This window comes from Coffea eugenioides, chromosome 8 (assembly GCF_003713205.1).
Source record: "Coffea eugenioides isolate CCC68of chromosome 8, Ceug_1.0, whole genome shotgun sequence".
Lineage (NCBI taxonomy): Eukaryota > Viridiplantae > Streptophyta > Magnoliopsida > Gentianales > Rubiaceae > Coffea > Coffea eugenioides.
This window is the reverse complement of record NC_040042.1, coordinates 40,943,817-40,960,542: the sequence shown is the minus strand read 5'-3', so window position 1 is coordinate 40,960,542 and position 16,726 is coordinate 40,943,817. Positions and strand designations below refer to the sequence as shown.

Here is a 16,726-nt window from a genome sequence, read left to right as displayed (position 1 = left end):
GATAACCTTGTGGCTTTATATATTTAATTTTGTTAGATAATTTTTTACATGAATCTACTTATAAATTTGTTAGATAATTTTTTACATGAATCTACTTATAAAGGTGACGGTAAATTACAACATTTCTAAGTAATAGATTTCCTTTCTATATATTCAAGGATTAATCTACACTCACGTAAGAGACGCTCTCGATTAATTTTTGTACATAGAATTTTAATGACATAGATTTCCTTTCTGTATATTCAAGGATTAATTTACACCCACATAAGAAAAAGCAAACTCATGCTATCGGTTACTTCTTCTACATAGAATTTTAATGATTTATAGTACCATTTTGTATAATAAAGTATCATCGTAATGAAATTTTGGTCAGATAGTGAAAAGAAATGTTAATGCCAGAGGATATTTTACAAAAACTGTGTAATCTATTTTACTACTTTAGTGGTACTTTTGGGCAAAGTTGGGCAGTTGTTTGCCTAAGGAAACCTCACCATAAAAGAAAACAAGTTGTCTTACCCAACTTGTGTGTTTTACTTGTTGCTTCAAAGCTGCTTATTGGCTCAAATCAGCACCATGCAAATGAGTTCAGCCTTCCAATGTACGTGTGCACCTTCACTTGGAAAACTTCAGCTCCAAAATTACTAGCAAATTTCCAGCAATCGGATTTGCAATGGGCATGTAAATGTTTATTATCAATATAAACATCTGCTAGATAGAAGCAGGAAAATGCACAATTAAATCAGCGTCTGTATAACATGCGAACATCATACGGGAAGTACCCCAATGAAACTTTTTATTGCAGCTGTACAAGGGCACATAAGAAACCCACTAGAGTCTAGAGACACTACTATCAATATTCACAAGCTGTTGCCTTTTACCAGTTCCCATTTCTTCCCTACAGACAAATTATATACACCAAAATGAATCATTTTCATGTTATCGGACGTAAAATTGGCCAAAATTTGTCCGCCCCGTGAGAAATCAATCATTGCTCAGATCTGAGGCACCTTCTATATCCACACGGCTCATTTCTGTGGGAACAACGTTACAATCGAGAAGATCAGAAGTAGCTGATGGAAACCCTTGATTCTCATTGGATGATACAACATTTGGCAAATTTGTGCTCCCACTATCAGGCATAGATGTAGATGATACACTGCAGATAATCTTTGTTTCAGTCGGAGATACGGATGCCAAATTACATGCCTCGGTTCCCTGCAAAGAAGCAGATGCAACATTGCTCGGCTCCAGCTTTTCAGGTAATGGAGAAGATGCCATTTTAGTTGTAGTATCTATTTCAGGCAAGGAAGCAGCAGTAGCAGAAGAGATAGAGGGAGTATCGACTTCATTGCTTTTACCAGTTCCATCTTTGCCACCCCCTACAAGACAGTTGTAAGTATACGAGTCCAATTAGCATCATTCAGTACACATGTATAAGAGTTTCCCTTAATGAGCTTATAGATACCTGTATTAGATGCTGAGCCCGAGGGAACATTTGTATTTGAAGGTGTCAATGGAGTTCCAGTCCCCTTTTTCATCTTCACCTGCAATCACAACCAGAATGCAACAACTATAAGCTCCACAAGCTTGTAATGATACTATCCAACTTTTTGCTGAAAATTTGGTAAAGAACACCCTGAAATGCTTCTTTTCACACTACAAATCGATACTGGATCAGTCCAGGTGCCACCAACAAAGCAATTGTTTTTCCTTTTCCCACCTTCACCCTTCTCAAATCTGTTTTATTTTTATGTTTTACTTCTTGGACAGGATGTCCTACAGGACCCCCAAAGTTAGCGTGACAAAATAAAAGATAAAATGGGACTCAACTCCAAATTGCCACACACATTCTTCAATGCCTACAACATTCTGAAGGAAAGGGGGAGGTTCAAAAATCAATGGGTTTTTAAAAGGCAAGCTAACTTACGTTGAAAACATTTTTTCTTTTCTTTTGGGGGAGAGGCAGGGTCGGTTTGCAAAGTTCAACGCCTACCACATTCAGAAGGAAAGGGGGAGGTTTAAAAATCAATGTGTTTTTAAAAGGTAAGATAACTTACCTTGAAAAAGGGCTTTTTTTTTTTTTTTTTTGGGAGAGGTGGGGTTTGGTTGGTGGTGGTTCTTGGAGAGGAAGGAATTTGCGGAAATTGGGTAATGCGGTAAGTGAAAAAAGAGAAGAACCTTTCTAGTCAACCAAACACATTTTACAAACCAGCTAGCCCAGAGATCTTCTCCGCTATTTTAGAAAGAATGAGACTCATGAAAGTTCCCCCTTTTCCCTCCTGCATTCTATCCACATCCAACAAGCTTTTTCTGCATACTCTTTTCACTGAGATAATCACCATTTGACTGGCAAATCTATGATGCTGACATAAAAACTATAATCTACTTGCATACCTTAACATTTTCTTCACAGTACTTAATGACGACTGAAAGGTTTGGACAATATCCATGCAAAAGTGTGTAGGCCCACAAAAGAAGCTTCCTTGAAGTGTTCATGTCAAGTATGTCCACGCCATCTATACCTGGCTGGACATATGTCTCCGTTGCTAACTGAGATGGCACCGTATAAAGATTTATGCCAGATGGGAGCAATGCACAAGAGGTATCCTTGTAAAAGTTATAGGAAGATCTGAGCAAAATAGCAGCAGTCTCCAAGTCTTCATCTGATACCCTCTTAACTATCACATTCTTGATCTTAGACAATGAAGGATTCCATTTGGTTTCAAGACACTTCAGATGCTCTAGGTCATCAGATGATGAACTCCACAATTCATCTGATTGCAAATCTACACAGAGCAACTGTATATTTTCTAGTCCACTACCTAATGAACCTGGAACATGGATCTCACTTGGAATTCTTGAGTGCAATGGTGTTATTAAAGCCATGCTAATAACAAGAGACCGACACCAAGCAACAGAAACGATCTTATAAACTTTAGCACAGTTGCTATTAGACAACTTTGGGTTCTTCAAACGCTTCCTAATTTTCTCATTTATTCCTTCAAGTGCTTCTACCTTGACACTTCTCTCTAAGCATTGGATGTATTGATACAGATATCTGCACCAAAGGCCAAACACAAAATCTGTGTAAGTACATTGATTTCACCAGTCAAGATAGGTGTCACAAGGATGGAGTTGAGTTAGATTTATGAAAGTAACCAGCAGAAATCAACAAGGCATCTAGACTGTTAAAGCAAAGTATTATATTAAAGTCACAACACAAAGTAAAGTTCATACAGAAGTTACCCATATAAATAGCTCTCCGTCAATTCTGGGGTCTTAATCTCAGGCAAGTTGCATATGTCTGACCATAAGTTGACCTGGTCTAAAAACAGAGAAAATAGTTTCTCCAGAAGATGTTCAATAGCACCACGAGTAGGATCAGAGCACGAGAGAGATTGCTGGATGGACAAAATTAAGGTCTTGATGTACCTCCCGATGGCAACCGGAACAATATCCTCAAGGCATGGAGAGAACTGAATTGAAAATCAAATAAGATAATATGATCCCACCAACACAAAGTGTTTCTATGACAAATGACGATCATCATTTATTGTAAAGAAATCTGATCTGAAACTAGTAACAACAAATATCACCCAGATCATGCAAAATTATAAACACTAGTTCCATGTCTAAGAAGATTGTTTCTCAATCTTTCTTTGACCTTTTAATCTTTCAAATCAAGAGAAAAAGACAAGTAAAAAGGCTTATTAAGTTTAGATTATGTAACTAACAAACATACTTTGCAAGGTAGAACATAATTTCATAACTGTCCTTTTCTCCTCACATTGCTCAAGCATGATGAACATGTGGCTGCATCTCATTCGTGCTTATTTGTTTGATTGTCCCATGCGTATGGACCTGTTCTCTGTTGTTGATTTTGCCTAAAAACAATTTTGAAGCTTTCTTATTTGCTTAGACCTTATGGTTTCCTCCTAAATACTCGGGAATAACTTTTTCAAGACAAAATTTTCTTTTCAATGCTTTGACATGACAATTTCTTCCCAGCGTAAACAGCTTTCAAAGCCAACGGAGAGGGATGGGTTGGGTGGTACGGGGGAGGGAATGTAAGTGAGAGGTCCTGGGTTTTGAGACCTCCCACTTATACTATAAAAAAAAAAATTTAAAAAAAAATTTTCAAAGCCATCTAGGCAGCTTTAAACAGTAGTGTGACAGATCATGCATCTGACATCAAATGAAAAACAAAAGCCACTACTAATTTCATTTACTTACTAAAACAAGAATAATGAAACAATATGCCAATATTTACATAGCACAGATTTTACTATTTCAGAGTTTCTGACAAAAAAATTTTGCTTCAAATCTAAAAGAAGTATCAAGGATGTAGCTCAAAAAGAACACCCTGTATAAACCACTTAACCACATCAAAAATTGACAAAAAATAGGCAAAAATCCAAACTCATTCAAATGGTGATACCCTCTTATCTGAGCGAAGAGAAACATGAGCCCGATCCAACGTAGAGACATCTCCCGTCTCCTCCAATAATTTCAGATAGAACAATATGTACTTCCTGATGCAAGTGATAAACTTTCTAGAACTTTCTGCTAGGTTAACTTCCAGAGGTTTCCTATTTACAGAAACACTTGGTGTTTTGCGCCTGTAAATCAAAGAAGCACGTGGCCAAGATTGAGATACTTGTATGTAAAATTATATACAAGGCTTCAAATTTCAAGGGAAAATGAGCTATTCCATTATGCTAATATCCAATCAGTTTTCAGAGAATTTTATGCTAGTCATATTTAGTGAAGAAATCTAAAAACATGTCCCTACTTTCTTATTCTAATAGGCCTATATATGTTGGTAAAAATTTCTTGCGTATATAAAAATTCAATTAGCTTAAAATTATGTGACAACAAAATTCTCTTGACTTGCCAAATTAAGGAAAAGAAAGAAGTAAATTACATTGTTTTCATATATCCTTGAGAAGTAGTTTGAGAAATGAGAAAAAGACGAAAGCTGTACCTTCCTTTCTTTACCATACTGTCAATCTCCCACATGTTTATCGTAAATGAAGAACGAGATGACTTAAAGCAGAAGGAAATCTCCTCCTTTGCCTTATCCAGATCCCCACTGCCCCCCCTTCTAAACAGCCCTTGAGCGAGCATATATCTGGCCTTGTGAAAATGCTTGAGTTCTCCTTCAACACAGATTTCAAGTGCAGAAAGGCAATCATTGTAAAGCATATGCCACACCTCTTCCAACTTGGCAACTTCCACCATATTACCGGCACAATTGTCATCTAAGTTTCTTTTCTCGCTATGCATTGATGGTTCCAAAATTTCACCACCAACTATGCCAAGAGTACTCATTATGGTTTGCTTTGTTGACTCCATAAAAGAATATGCTGCAACAACCTAAAGAAAACGCAGAGCTATTCAGCATCATACATACAAATATACATGTGTTTGTGTGTATCACTCCACAGGGATGATACTAAGAAACAAATAAAATAGTTGATCAATCAAATAACATGATAAGTAAGGAAGAAGCCGATTTTAAAAGGCCTGGATGTATGAATTTTATCTGCCAGTCTTCCTATTAGCTTATGTCGATGCGTGGGGCTTTAATGCACTAGGCTTAGTTTGTACTCAGCTCCTTCTATATTGCACATTTTTGTCCTTTCCGTCAAGTAGAATGTGGCTTTTTGTGGTGTGGAGAAAAGAATTGGAGAAAATTCAAAGATAACAGCTAGGAAAAACCTTCATAGCTTCTCGATCTTGTTTCCCACATGTGCAGAGTAGCTTCAGGCGAGAAGCATGCATCCTGTAGAATGGATCCACAGCTGATGGATTCAAGGCAATAGCCTTAGCATAATATGACAAAGATGTGTCGTGTGAACAGCCAAGCTTCTCACATATTTTTCCCAGATAAAATGCATGAGACCAATCTTCCCTGTAGAAATAGATTTTAATATGTAAGACCAGATAATGCTGTAAGTCCAGAAGCACTGTAAGAACCTGAGTGAAAAATATTTACTTATGCTCAAAGGCCTTCTTGAAATGTCTCATTGAGTTCTGACAGAACATCATCCAAACTGCATCCTTCGAGGGTATCATAGATCTCTGGTCATAAAATGGTACAACATTCTGAACACCATCATAGTACACTAGTGCTAACAATTCGTGTATCTCACCCTGGAACCCAACATAAGCAATAAAAGTGGCTTCAGCCATGTAATATAGTTGACAACTAAAAGATTCAATCAAACGGCAGAGGCACATATGTGTAATACCAACTCATTCACTATTTCTGATTTGTAATAGTAACAAATTTCACAAGCAAGATTCAACAACCACAGGAGATCAAGCAGTTCAAAGCCTGTGAAGATGCAACCTATATTCTCATCTTTCCTAGTCAGCTCCATGAGATCATTGATTTTGGATCATAACTTATGTAAATAAATAAATAAAAAGAGGTCAAACCTTTAAACCATATCATGAAGACATCTCCAACAGAAAATAGTTGTTTGCCATCAACACTCTAGTTCCCTATACTAGTATACGCAGCAAGAAAAAAGGCACCAAATTGAACAAGCATCATCAAACTGGAGCATAACCTGTTGAATTGCCGTTTTTGCAAGAGCCAAAGTCATCAATAAGCATCGCCTGCTCCTCCTCCTACTTTTTTCAACCCTCTGAGGTAAAGTAGGATTCTTCCTCCATCCCAAAACATTTATTTGCTTACTTCCATCATTTAATAGTAAGTCCACCTCCTGCACACACAAGTAGTATTTTGAAAGCAATAAATGAATGTTTAATGTGGAAGTAATGTTCTTTTTTATTTTCTCAATGCATAAGCCAACACAAAAGATTACACAACAAAGGAAAGTCACCTCATCATATATATTTGCTAGCCGCTGCCAACTCTCAAAGCGTAGGGGATTGTACAGTAAATCATACTTAAAGAGTTTTGCATTTTGCTCAACAAACTCTTCCCCTTCCTTGGTTAATACAAAACCTGCCCATTTATCTGTTGCGCTCATTTCTTCAGACAAAGCTAGAAAGTAATACAAGTTGCTGTACACATCATGGTAAGGTCCAGAGCTGCATTTAATGAACATATTATTCAGTCTATACCAAAAATCTGAAGTAATCATAAGTACCAGGTCCCTTTCTTGCCAATCAATGACAAGCCCATACCAAACAAGTTGGAACTGGTTATATAGAAGATCCTCAAGTCCATAAACTAAAATAATAAAAAATATTGGTAAAGACACAATACCTAACAACCAACAATGCTTGCTGTTGTTTGAGGCTTCCAGGATCAGAAAATACTGTCTTGATAACTGAATCCAGAAAGCCATTACATCCAGCTTCTTCTGACAGTTTATCTTCACATAAGTCAGGATCATCTAAGATTTTATCTATTGCATTTCCCACCAAAACATGATCAGGAGGCTGCAGAAAGTGCTTCCGTATAGCTCTTAGTACTCTCCGAATTTTAATAAGACCGGTTCGCTAATAGACACAGAAAACTTATTAGCAACATAGTTTTGAATGAATAACACAATGATCACAAGTTCAAAAGAAATGCAAGGGAGGAAAAAGACTGGTCATTATTTACTTACTGATGAAGCTTTAGCATAAGGCAGTATGTATTGGAAAACATCAGCACACTGTTCCTTTGTCTGATAGTCTCCCCGGCTAGTGTTTTTGTGTATGGCTAAATCATCTTCATAAGATGAGTCAGATCTAAGATTCAAACCATACAAACAGTAAAAGCACCGATCCAAAGCATTATCAATTCCCAGTTCTAATTCTTCTCTCTCATCCTCTGTCATTTCTTTTCCACTTTCTATAGATTGAGTGTCTTCTTTTTCTTTTTGTTTCTCAAGGAACACGCTATTTGGCCTAGCAGCCACGTTTCTATCACATTCTACTCCTGTCTCCTCTTTCTTTAGACCTTCCTGAGTGCAAAAGCTTTCTGAATAGTTCCTTTCAGTAGCATCCTTCTCTGGTGTACTGATTTCATCTGTATGATCCACATCTGTAGCCTGTTCAATAATCTTTGCTTCATTAACAGAACCATCAATCTGAAAAACAGGGGATATCTGACCAGAACTTTGGACTTGATTCTCAGCCTTGCTTTGGTTTTGACAATTAGATTTAAGCTTCATATCCAAGGCTAACAGGTGCTTTATGGCAAACTTCAAAAATGTACCCCCCTCCTCGTCATCATTTCCATGGGCACAGCAGAGTCCAAACTCAGCAAGCATGTCATGCACAGCAACAATCAACTCTGTCTGATAACAAAATATATCCCAATTCTCTATATTAACACGAAATAAATTCATAATATGACATCAAAAAACTTAAAGCAATATATGGGGCCATGAGAAGTAAGAGTTAACATTTTAAAAAAACAGGATTTATGCCACACCTGAGTTTTGATAGGAACACTAGGGCTAAGGTGCTGGAGTTTACAGAATGCAATAGCTGCATCTACAAAGTAGCATATCTGTCCCTGCAAATTTTCGTCTGAAATCCCAAGTCCAGATGATTTCTTACAAAGGTACTTATTTGCAACATTGCACATAAGTACTAGCAAGATAGACTGGATATCCTTGATAACTTTCATTGGACCTATAACACCATTCTGCAAGAAACCCAAATTATCACTCACTGTAAATGAATATAGCGATGTAATGGCATCGATTATATCCAACTTGTCCAAAAATAAATAAAAACTGCACAAACCTTCTATTTTCTCCAACAAGTAAAAGACTCAAAACTACATTATGCGAGAAGAAAAGTCTGACAAGATATATTAAGCATCATAATTGGACCAAAGCATGGTTCAGAGCAAAATAATTTGCCATTACAGAAAAGTGTAAATGCTGTAACAAAGCTACTGACAGCCTAGCATTATGGCATTCTTGGAGGTCAAAGCACTAATAAAGAAAACAAGTCTACTTTTCTTTGCATTGCCAAGCTTGTGATGAGGCAAATAGATTTATCATTTAGAACGAACAAACATCAAACACAATGTCAGAGGCTTTATCAAACCTAGCGCAGCAGCGTTTGGTCTAACTTAGAACTTGCAAGGTTGCAGATTTTCATAAATGTTCACACAATTACATATCTAGAAAAAGTAACTGAACCCTGATGCTTAACGTAGCAGGTTTTCGTAAATGTTCATCCAATTACATATCTAGAAAAAAGTAACTGAACCCTGATGCTTCATTGAAAACCAGTAGATACACAGAAGTACTGGACCGCCAACCTCATGAGTTCATGACACATAAAAGTGATTTCTAATCTCTTAGTACATAAGATTGACCTCATCAACAAGAAAGTGATTTATGCAAAGCATAGAAGAGCGTAGGATAAGTTCCATGAGCTTTACTAGCCCTATGTACCACCAACAGAATATAAAACCACAGGGGGACATTGACAAATTCCTCTATTAGCTTGCCCAGAAAAGGTGCATCAATAGACATGAGCAGATATGTCAATGAACAAACAACATATATAACAATTACCCATATCTGAATAACTAGCAAATTTAAGATCTTCTGAAAGTTGAACAGTGGCCTTAGAAACATTAACTTTGAAATTTTGAATTGACCTACCAAATGATCGCATGGAATCATGCTCTTTATCCGTGACGTACATCCAGAAATTGCCTTGACTTCTTCAGCAATGACGTGGTTCCAGTAGATGCATGCGCTGTCCTTTGCTTCTGTTTCAGAGGAAGAGAAGACATTCAAGCCATGACTTTTAATTGAAGGAGGATAGTCTCCTAGACCAGCGGCAGATATCAGTATTTGTAGTTTCCTTCTGTGACACTTCAAATAAACCTCAATATCCATTGACATAGCTTGTTCACATGCCTTGATCAAAGCATCTATTGCAGATAGCTCAACATTGGTAAATCCTTCATCTAGCCCGGAAACATTCCCCACATCAAGATGGACATCTTTAGCAGAGAATAAAAGGGGAACAAGCATATCTACACACTCTGAATACATATTTTTCCCAATCATTTCGTGTACAGTCTTCTTCATCAAGAAGTCAACCTCTAATAGATTAATTTCACTGAGAATCCTATCAACAGTAAGCTTGTGAATGACCTTGCAGTGGGGCAAGCAAATAGAACTAGTAGACTCATTCTTGTTCTCCTTATTGACCAACAGCGACAGAGAAGTAGAAAACTCTGCTTGAGCTTTTGCTTTGTTGCCATCCACCATCGAAAGGCGTCCACTTAACCAGAAAAAACGTACCCAGAAAGGAAAGTCATTGCTCAACGGATGACTGTTGTCAACTGCAATTTTACAAGGGTCCGACAAGCTCTCCCTTGAAGAGAGATTATCATGTGAAGCCACAGCAAGACTTTGAAGGGGACACTCCAGTGCTACACATTCAATAACTTTACAAATATGATATGATACCTCTGACATGTATTCAGATGTTGATGAGTCTGGAGACCGTAGCCCAAAGTCATAATATAGCTCTGCAAGAAAAAGACTGCATTCTGGAGTTCTTTCCTTCCCCCATTGCCTAGTCAACTTCTCCAAGTCCAAAAATTTAGCATTAGAATCCTGAAAAAAAATGCATCTACTAGCAATCTCTTCTAAAATTAAGTGACTCATGTGGTAAGCACCATAATTTTCTGAAGTTTTCTCCACAAATCTGATCACATCTGTACTCTCTGAATCCTGTGAACGGGTCACAATTTCAGCACAATCGGATGATGTACTAGCATCAGTCGTATAGTCATCGCTACCTCCTCCACCTACAATAAAAGGTCGTAGAAATTGCACTATGACTTTAGCTAGATCCCTTGTGGTGCCAAAATCTGAATCCTCTTTCCCTGGTTTACGACTCCTAAGCCTCTCAATGCGACTACTTCGCCTTTCTTGAGGTTGTTCCTCAGACACATTTGCTTCCTTTTCCTTAGTGTGAGAATTTTTCTCAAAATTGCAATTAGCAAACGGCATATCTTCACTGGATGTGGTCAACATAGATCCTTTGCTTTCCAGGGTCTCCATGCCACTTCCAGAAGTGTGAGGCAACCGTATGCTTAAGCTAACATCCCCAGATTTATATTGCCCTCTTTCCTGATCAGGACTAGCTGAAACAAACGAATTTAACAGCTGCAGAAGCTCACCAGCAAGAGCAGTCCATGAAGGTTCTGAAAGCTGAACTTCTATAGTCTGCTTTAACTTTTTTGATGGGGCACCATCTATCAGGTCATCATTTTCTGCCTTTCTCTTTTCAGGAAATTTCAACCGGATATGTTTTGGTTCCAGTTTGTCTATCCCTCTTGGAGCAAATGGGATGGGTTCAGACCCTTCAATTGTAGTTTTGACATGCAAAGCACGTGAATGAGATGGCCAATGCCTCAGTATTAATTCAGCCACAGAAAGACAGGCAACCTCATCCCCAATAGCAATGAGAACTTCTAAAAGTTTTTCCATGCAATTCCCTGCATTTATGTTGTCAAAGAAAAGCAAAGGAATTGATTTATAGCAACAGTTGAGGGATTGATTACATGGCTATTAAATTGCTTAAGTCATAGAATGCAAATGATACTGAGAACTACAGAAGTTCCCAGAAGTTCCCCAAGAAAACTCACAAAATGCTTACAATTGTTGGGACTGCAAAATAGTCCTTGTTCAAATGCCCAACGCGAAATACTTAGAAGTCCCATTGAGCAGGATAGAGTTCCTAGCTGGTTCCAGACAACTGAATCTTTGTTATCAATCTCCACAGCTTGAAGATAGCACTGTAGAGCATTCTCATAAAAAGTAGGACCTTGTTGAAGAAAAACGGTAGCAAGGTTCTTCAGCACCAAAAATCTGCAAAAGAAAAAATTAAACATTCTACTCCCTTGTTTAAGAAGAATCAATGTTAATCTTTACTACTGTGCTGATTTTTTGTCCTCCAGAAAAAGATAATATTAGGGTTATGTATGGTCAACGGGCACCAAAAATTTGTCCATCTCAAACCTCACAACAATGGCGACAAGTTCCACAAACCTATAAGAAAAGAAACAGCATATTAAGTTCCATTGTCGACTAATGCCTCTTATATATAGTTACTTTGTTTTGTAAGGATGAACTGTTATGAAAACCAGTACACAGTACATGAAGAAAAATAGTTAATGAAGGCTAGAACTCCTTAAATTTCAGGTACAACAATTTGGTAACACCAAAAAATATGCACATTTAAATGCTTTTTAACTTTTCCCTAGCTGGAAAAAGATGGTTGTACCTTTTCCATGTGCATCAATTCCCGGATGTTCAAATAAATTGTAAAGTTTGGTCCAAGTGCCTCCATTTCTGAAACATTATTTCATGGCAATAACAGAGAGGGGGAAATTTTCATTTAAAGAAGCGGATACCGTTGTTGTTTGCACAAAATAAGGAGTGAACTTATCCAGTCAATAAAAAAAGCTCTCCATCCAAGAAAATAATACTCCTAATCCTTTGCATGATGCGCAAAAGTAGAATAGCATGTGACTAACCCTTCTCTAGTTTTAAGATCATCCTACAATGATGGGATCACTTAAGATGCCACCAAGGAGAAGAAAGTGAAGAACTGTCCATGTGAAAAAATACCACATAGAAACACTATAAGCATTTTGTAAGACTCCCTTATGGTGGCATTTCAATTGTAAACTATTTCAGAAAAGGAAAAGGTTGAAAATGATTTCTATTAACCATTATGATTTCAACTTATCTGAAAACTTAATTTGTTGAGTACGAAATCCAAAATAATTTGGAATGTGAACCATACAAGTATTTACTTATACTTCAAAGTATGGAACAAAATCATAATGAATCATGGTCATAGCAAAATATAATAACCATGTGGGTGGAGTTATATAGAAGAAGGATGGTTAACAGAAAATAAACAGGCTCGTTATACTATTTCGTTCATGTCAGACACACAAAAAATCATCCGCATGATCATACAGCTATCTGACCTTAAGCTGCGTATGCACCGCAAATATGTCAACCAAGATTTAAATCAGATTAACATTCAAATACTTCAATAACCTTATGATCTCAAATATTTTATACAATCTGGGGGAACTGGAAGCACCATTCAGTTTTCAATGTCTTAAATTTTCTAAAAACCACCCTATTTGTCAAATTGTACATTTCCAACAGACTGTACGCCAGGAAGCATAAAGTCATTGACTAATTTCACGAGGTAAACAATTTTCACATCAACATCAATGGTCAAGCTTCAAAGAAAACCAAAGGGTGGTTCAAAAAAGCCGGTTAATAAAGCCACCATTTAGTTATTGTTTTTTTTACTCTTTCACTGTTGACACACATCCAGAAAAAAAAGATGCTAACATTTTGGAAATGACTTTTATTGCAGATGAGCCTAAGTGTTCATTTTTTCACAGGAAAAGGTATTGTTGATCTGAAGTCGACATGGTAATATAAATCATATCACTAACATTCACCCATAGCATGCCATGGACATTATTAAGAAAGCAACTTCATGAACTGTGAGTGCGTAAGTAAAAAATTAAAAAGACAATAAGTAAAACATCTGTTTCTAAGAATTTTGCTTCAACCCAAACCTGAGCTGTAAAAGATGACCATCACTAACATTATTGTCCACCTACAAGATAAGAAATGGAGTGAGCAAGGATCAAATAGATGAAGCAATAAAATTTTGGAACACCAAGAAGTTAACAAAGAACATAAACTACCTGAGCACTTGATACCATAGGATCTTTTAGAACAGACTCCAAAAGTTCACGAGCCTTTTTGTAGTCTTTAGCTTGCAATTTTGCAAGCCCTTCATGATAAATTTGTGATAGATGAAATTCCTGAAATCATACAAGTCAATTTATCCAAAAATAGCTATGCACATAAACATTTAAACAGATGGTAGGTGAAGCATCATAAAAATTTGGATATCTTCCCATTTGGAAAATGTTGTTCATAAAATATCAAGAAAATGAGATTAATTTTGAATTCTACTCCATAAACAACTCATTGCTACTGTGCTTGCTATAGAAGCTATAATAGTCATTTTTCCTGTTCAACTTTATATTAGTATGTGTTCTCGATGCAACCACACTTAAGCATGTACTAGCCCAGGTCATTTCATGTTGTCTTATTTATCATCATCCTACTTGTTTATTTAACAAACAATTAGCATGTCACTCTATCTACTCAGTGCTCTATCAAATTGCTATCGGACTGTTAAACTATGCTCTTGGTTTCTGCTATGGTATTATCTCCTGGAATTCAAATTTCTGTCCTTCTTTAGATATCATCAGTTCTCTTGTTGTAAATATTAGTATCTCCAAGCATGCAGATAGTAGGTGGGTCAGTGCTTGAAATTTTTCGTGTAATGTATATTTAAGAATTCTGATTTAGCTTACTGGGGCAAAAGAATTAAGGGCAAAACTATTAGGAGCAAAAGTGGTGCAAAGTAAAACTTTTATAGATGACTTCTCAGTAGAAACTTAAATATTCACGGATTGAAGCAACTGCTATTCGCAGACTAGCCATAGGATAAACTTGAGATGGAAAAAGTGTTGCTAGTACGGTGGTAAGCATAAACTGACCACAATTAATCTTCATTATCTTGTTTTGAAGTAAAGAGGCACCTGTTAACCATGACAATGCTAGAACAAGCAATCAAAGCACATGAATTACGAACACCATCACAGCCAACAAGAGATTTGCTCATAAAAGGCTGCCTCAACTACGCAGTTAGAATAGAATTCCAGCCTCCTTAACATGCAAAGAATTCAGATGCAATATTTTTCCTTGATTCTCATCCGAGCTATCTGATTTCCTTACGTTTAATGACACCCAAAAACTGCCTCTAGCACACCAAGGATGAAACAGCATAAAGTTTTTTTCCAAGACCTTCCTAATTTCCTAGGACTTTACATTTCAAAATCTGTATCTACTCTTCCCACCTCGACTATTCAAATACCTCTTCCCAAGCCCTCTTCTATGTTAGTAATCTGTGATTTGGCAACTATACCACTTCCTATGCCAAATCACCTCCAAATTCCAAATGTTAACCCACTCAATGAGCCACCTAAAACCCAGTTGAGCATAAAATGGACCAAAAAGATGCCTAATAACAGCCCAATCAAATCCAAAATTCTCAATATCAAGGTCAAGCTAGATAGTTGTTTACAATCAAATACAAGTCAGCCCTATCCATGGCAAAACAGGTTTCCTGAACCAAATCAAAACTCTACCACTGGCACACCAATGCACTATCATTTCCTCCACCCTCAACCACCAAAACGCCCATAAACCACCATAAGACAGTTGAATCTCATCATTTGTCCTCGCAACTCAAAACCAGCTCCCAAAGAGTGAACAACAGCTTTTGCGTGTATGCACGCGTATTGCGACTTCTTTCTATCATAAACAGAAACCAAACAGGTGAACTGGCCAAAACCGACTGAAATAGAGAACGAGGGATTACAAGCTTTTTGAACATCGAGATCCCACTTCAGTTCTTGTTAATAGAATGCGGAAAGGGTTTCAGTTGCACTTTTTTCTTTGTTCTTGATTGATTACGTTTAGCTCCCACTATGCCCACAAAAAACTACCTAAACAGTAAACATATTGCATATCGTAGCCATACCACCAAGACTGACTAAGAATCTGCAATATTTCAAACTGTAAAGAACCAAAAAAAACAACAACAACAACACTGAACCCCATAAAGTAAATTTTAAGATGACAACAATAGCTGAATGGAAGGACATAGTAGGAAGTAAAATCTTACCTGGGCTTCTTTAGTGGGAGCAAGAGGTTCCCACTGCTTTTTCGAGTCTGTATCGTTAATTGCTGCAATTGAAAACTGAAATTCCAAAAATTCAAAAAAAAAATCTTGAGAAACTAGAAACGCAGAATTTCCATTGTCGGGAGAAAAAAACTGAAGAAAACGAATGGTGAAACCAGAAAAGTATACCATTGTTCCTTTGTTCAGTGTTTTGGGGTTTCTACTTCTTCTTTCTTCTTCGAAGGTTAGGGATTTAGGCGGGGGTTCTGGGATTTGGTTTGGTCGTTTACTTTTCCGTCACTACTCTGTTAACTCTCCCTGTTTGGGGGAGTTCCCTCTTCTGCTGCTCGCATCTTCTGCAACTCTCTTTTTCACGGCTTTTTATTTTTTATTTTTGCCCTTTGCCAATTTAGCTCCAAAATTTATAATGGCAATTTCACTGCCTTTTTTAAGGTAAAATATTGTAAACCCCCATCAACTATCTCCCTATCCCACTTTGCACCCCTATTGTTACAAAAGCTACAACATCAATCCCCCTCATTAGTTTTAAAATTGATTCAAATGCAGTCAATTGCATAACCTTTTTGCGAATTAATTTAACTAAATTAGTCCCTCGATTTGTTCTTAGAGCTAAACTAACTTAAAGTAATGTCACTCCCTTGACTCTTCTTTATGAAAGAAATAATACCAAAAAAAAAAATAAAGAGGATCTCAACTCAATGTTAGTTGTGACAAACTATACAAATTCGTAGACATTGAGAAGATATCTCAAGTGACAGTAAAAATGTTTTTATTTTTTTCAATCAAATTTTCAAAAGAGAATGCCCAAGGAAATGTTAATTAAGTTGGTTGGATTGTAGGGCCATTTATATAGCAGAGATGTAGAGGGATCTGCATTCCTACATGCTTCTATTTGCACTAGGGGTGTTTCGCGAATCGAGCCGATCGCGAGCAGCTCGAATACGAGCTCGACTCG

The 16,726-nt window shown here is 37.0% G+C and overlaps 1 protein-coding gene across 2 annotated transcripts; it reads right to left on the bottom strand.

The window, feature by feature from the left end:
• Positions 1–698: 698 nt before the first annotated feature.
• Positions 699–16,080, bottom strand: LOC113779839 (calcineurin-binding protein 1). 2 transcript variants are annotated; one of them, XM_027325581.1, is made up of 19 exons: positions 15,940–16,080; positions 15,754–15,828; positions 13,697–13,816; positions 13,565–13,605; positions 11,611–11,822; positions 9,594–11,449; positions 8,402–8,617; positions 7,590–8,264; positions 7,244–7,479; positions 6,855–7,065; positions 6,579–6,734; positions 5,999–6,156; positions 5,722–5,914; positions 4,985–5,376; positions 4,439–4,619; positions 3,247–3,476; positions 2,395–3,058; positions 1,466–1,544; positions 699–1,379 (listed from the first exon to the last, which is right to left on the bottom strand). In XM_027325581.1, exons 1-19 carry the CDS (start codon positions 15,940–15,942, stop codon positions 982–984), a joined length of 6,096 nt encoding a protein of 2,031 aa, XP_027181382.1. In that variant the 5' UTR covers positions 15,943–16,080; the 3' UTR covers positions 699–981. The 2 variants fall into 2 exon arrangements, with proteins under 2 accessions (XP_027181382.1, XP_027181383.1); XM_027325582.1 differs by lacking the exons at positions 13,565–13,605; positions 13,697–13,816; positions 15,754–15,828; positions 15,940–16,080 and having other exon boundaries at positions 11,600–11,664.
• Positions 16,081–16,726: the final 646 nt, after the last annotated feature.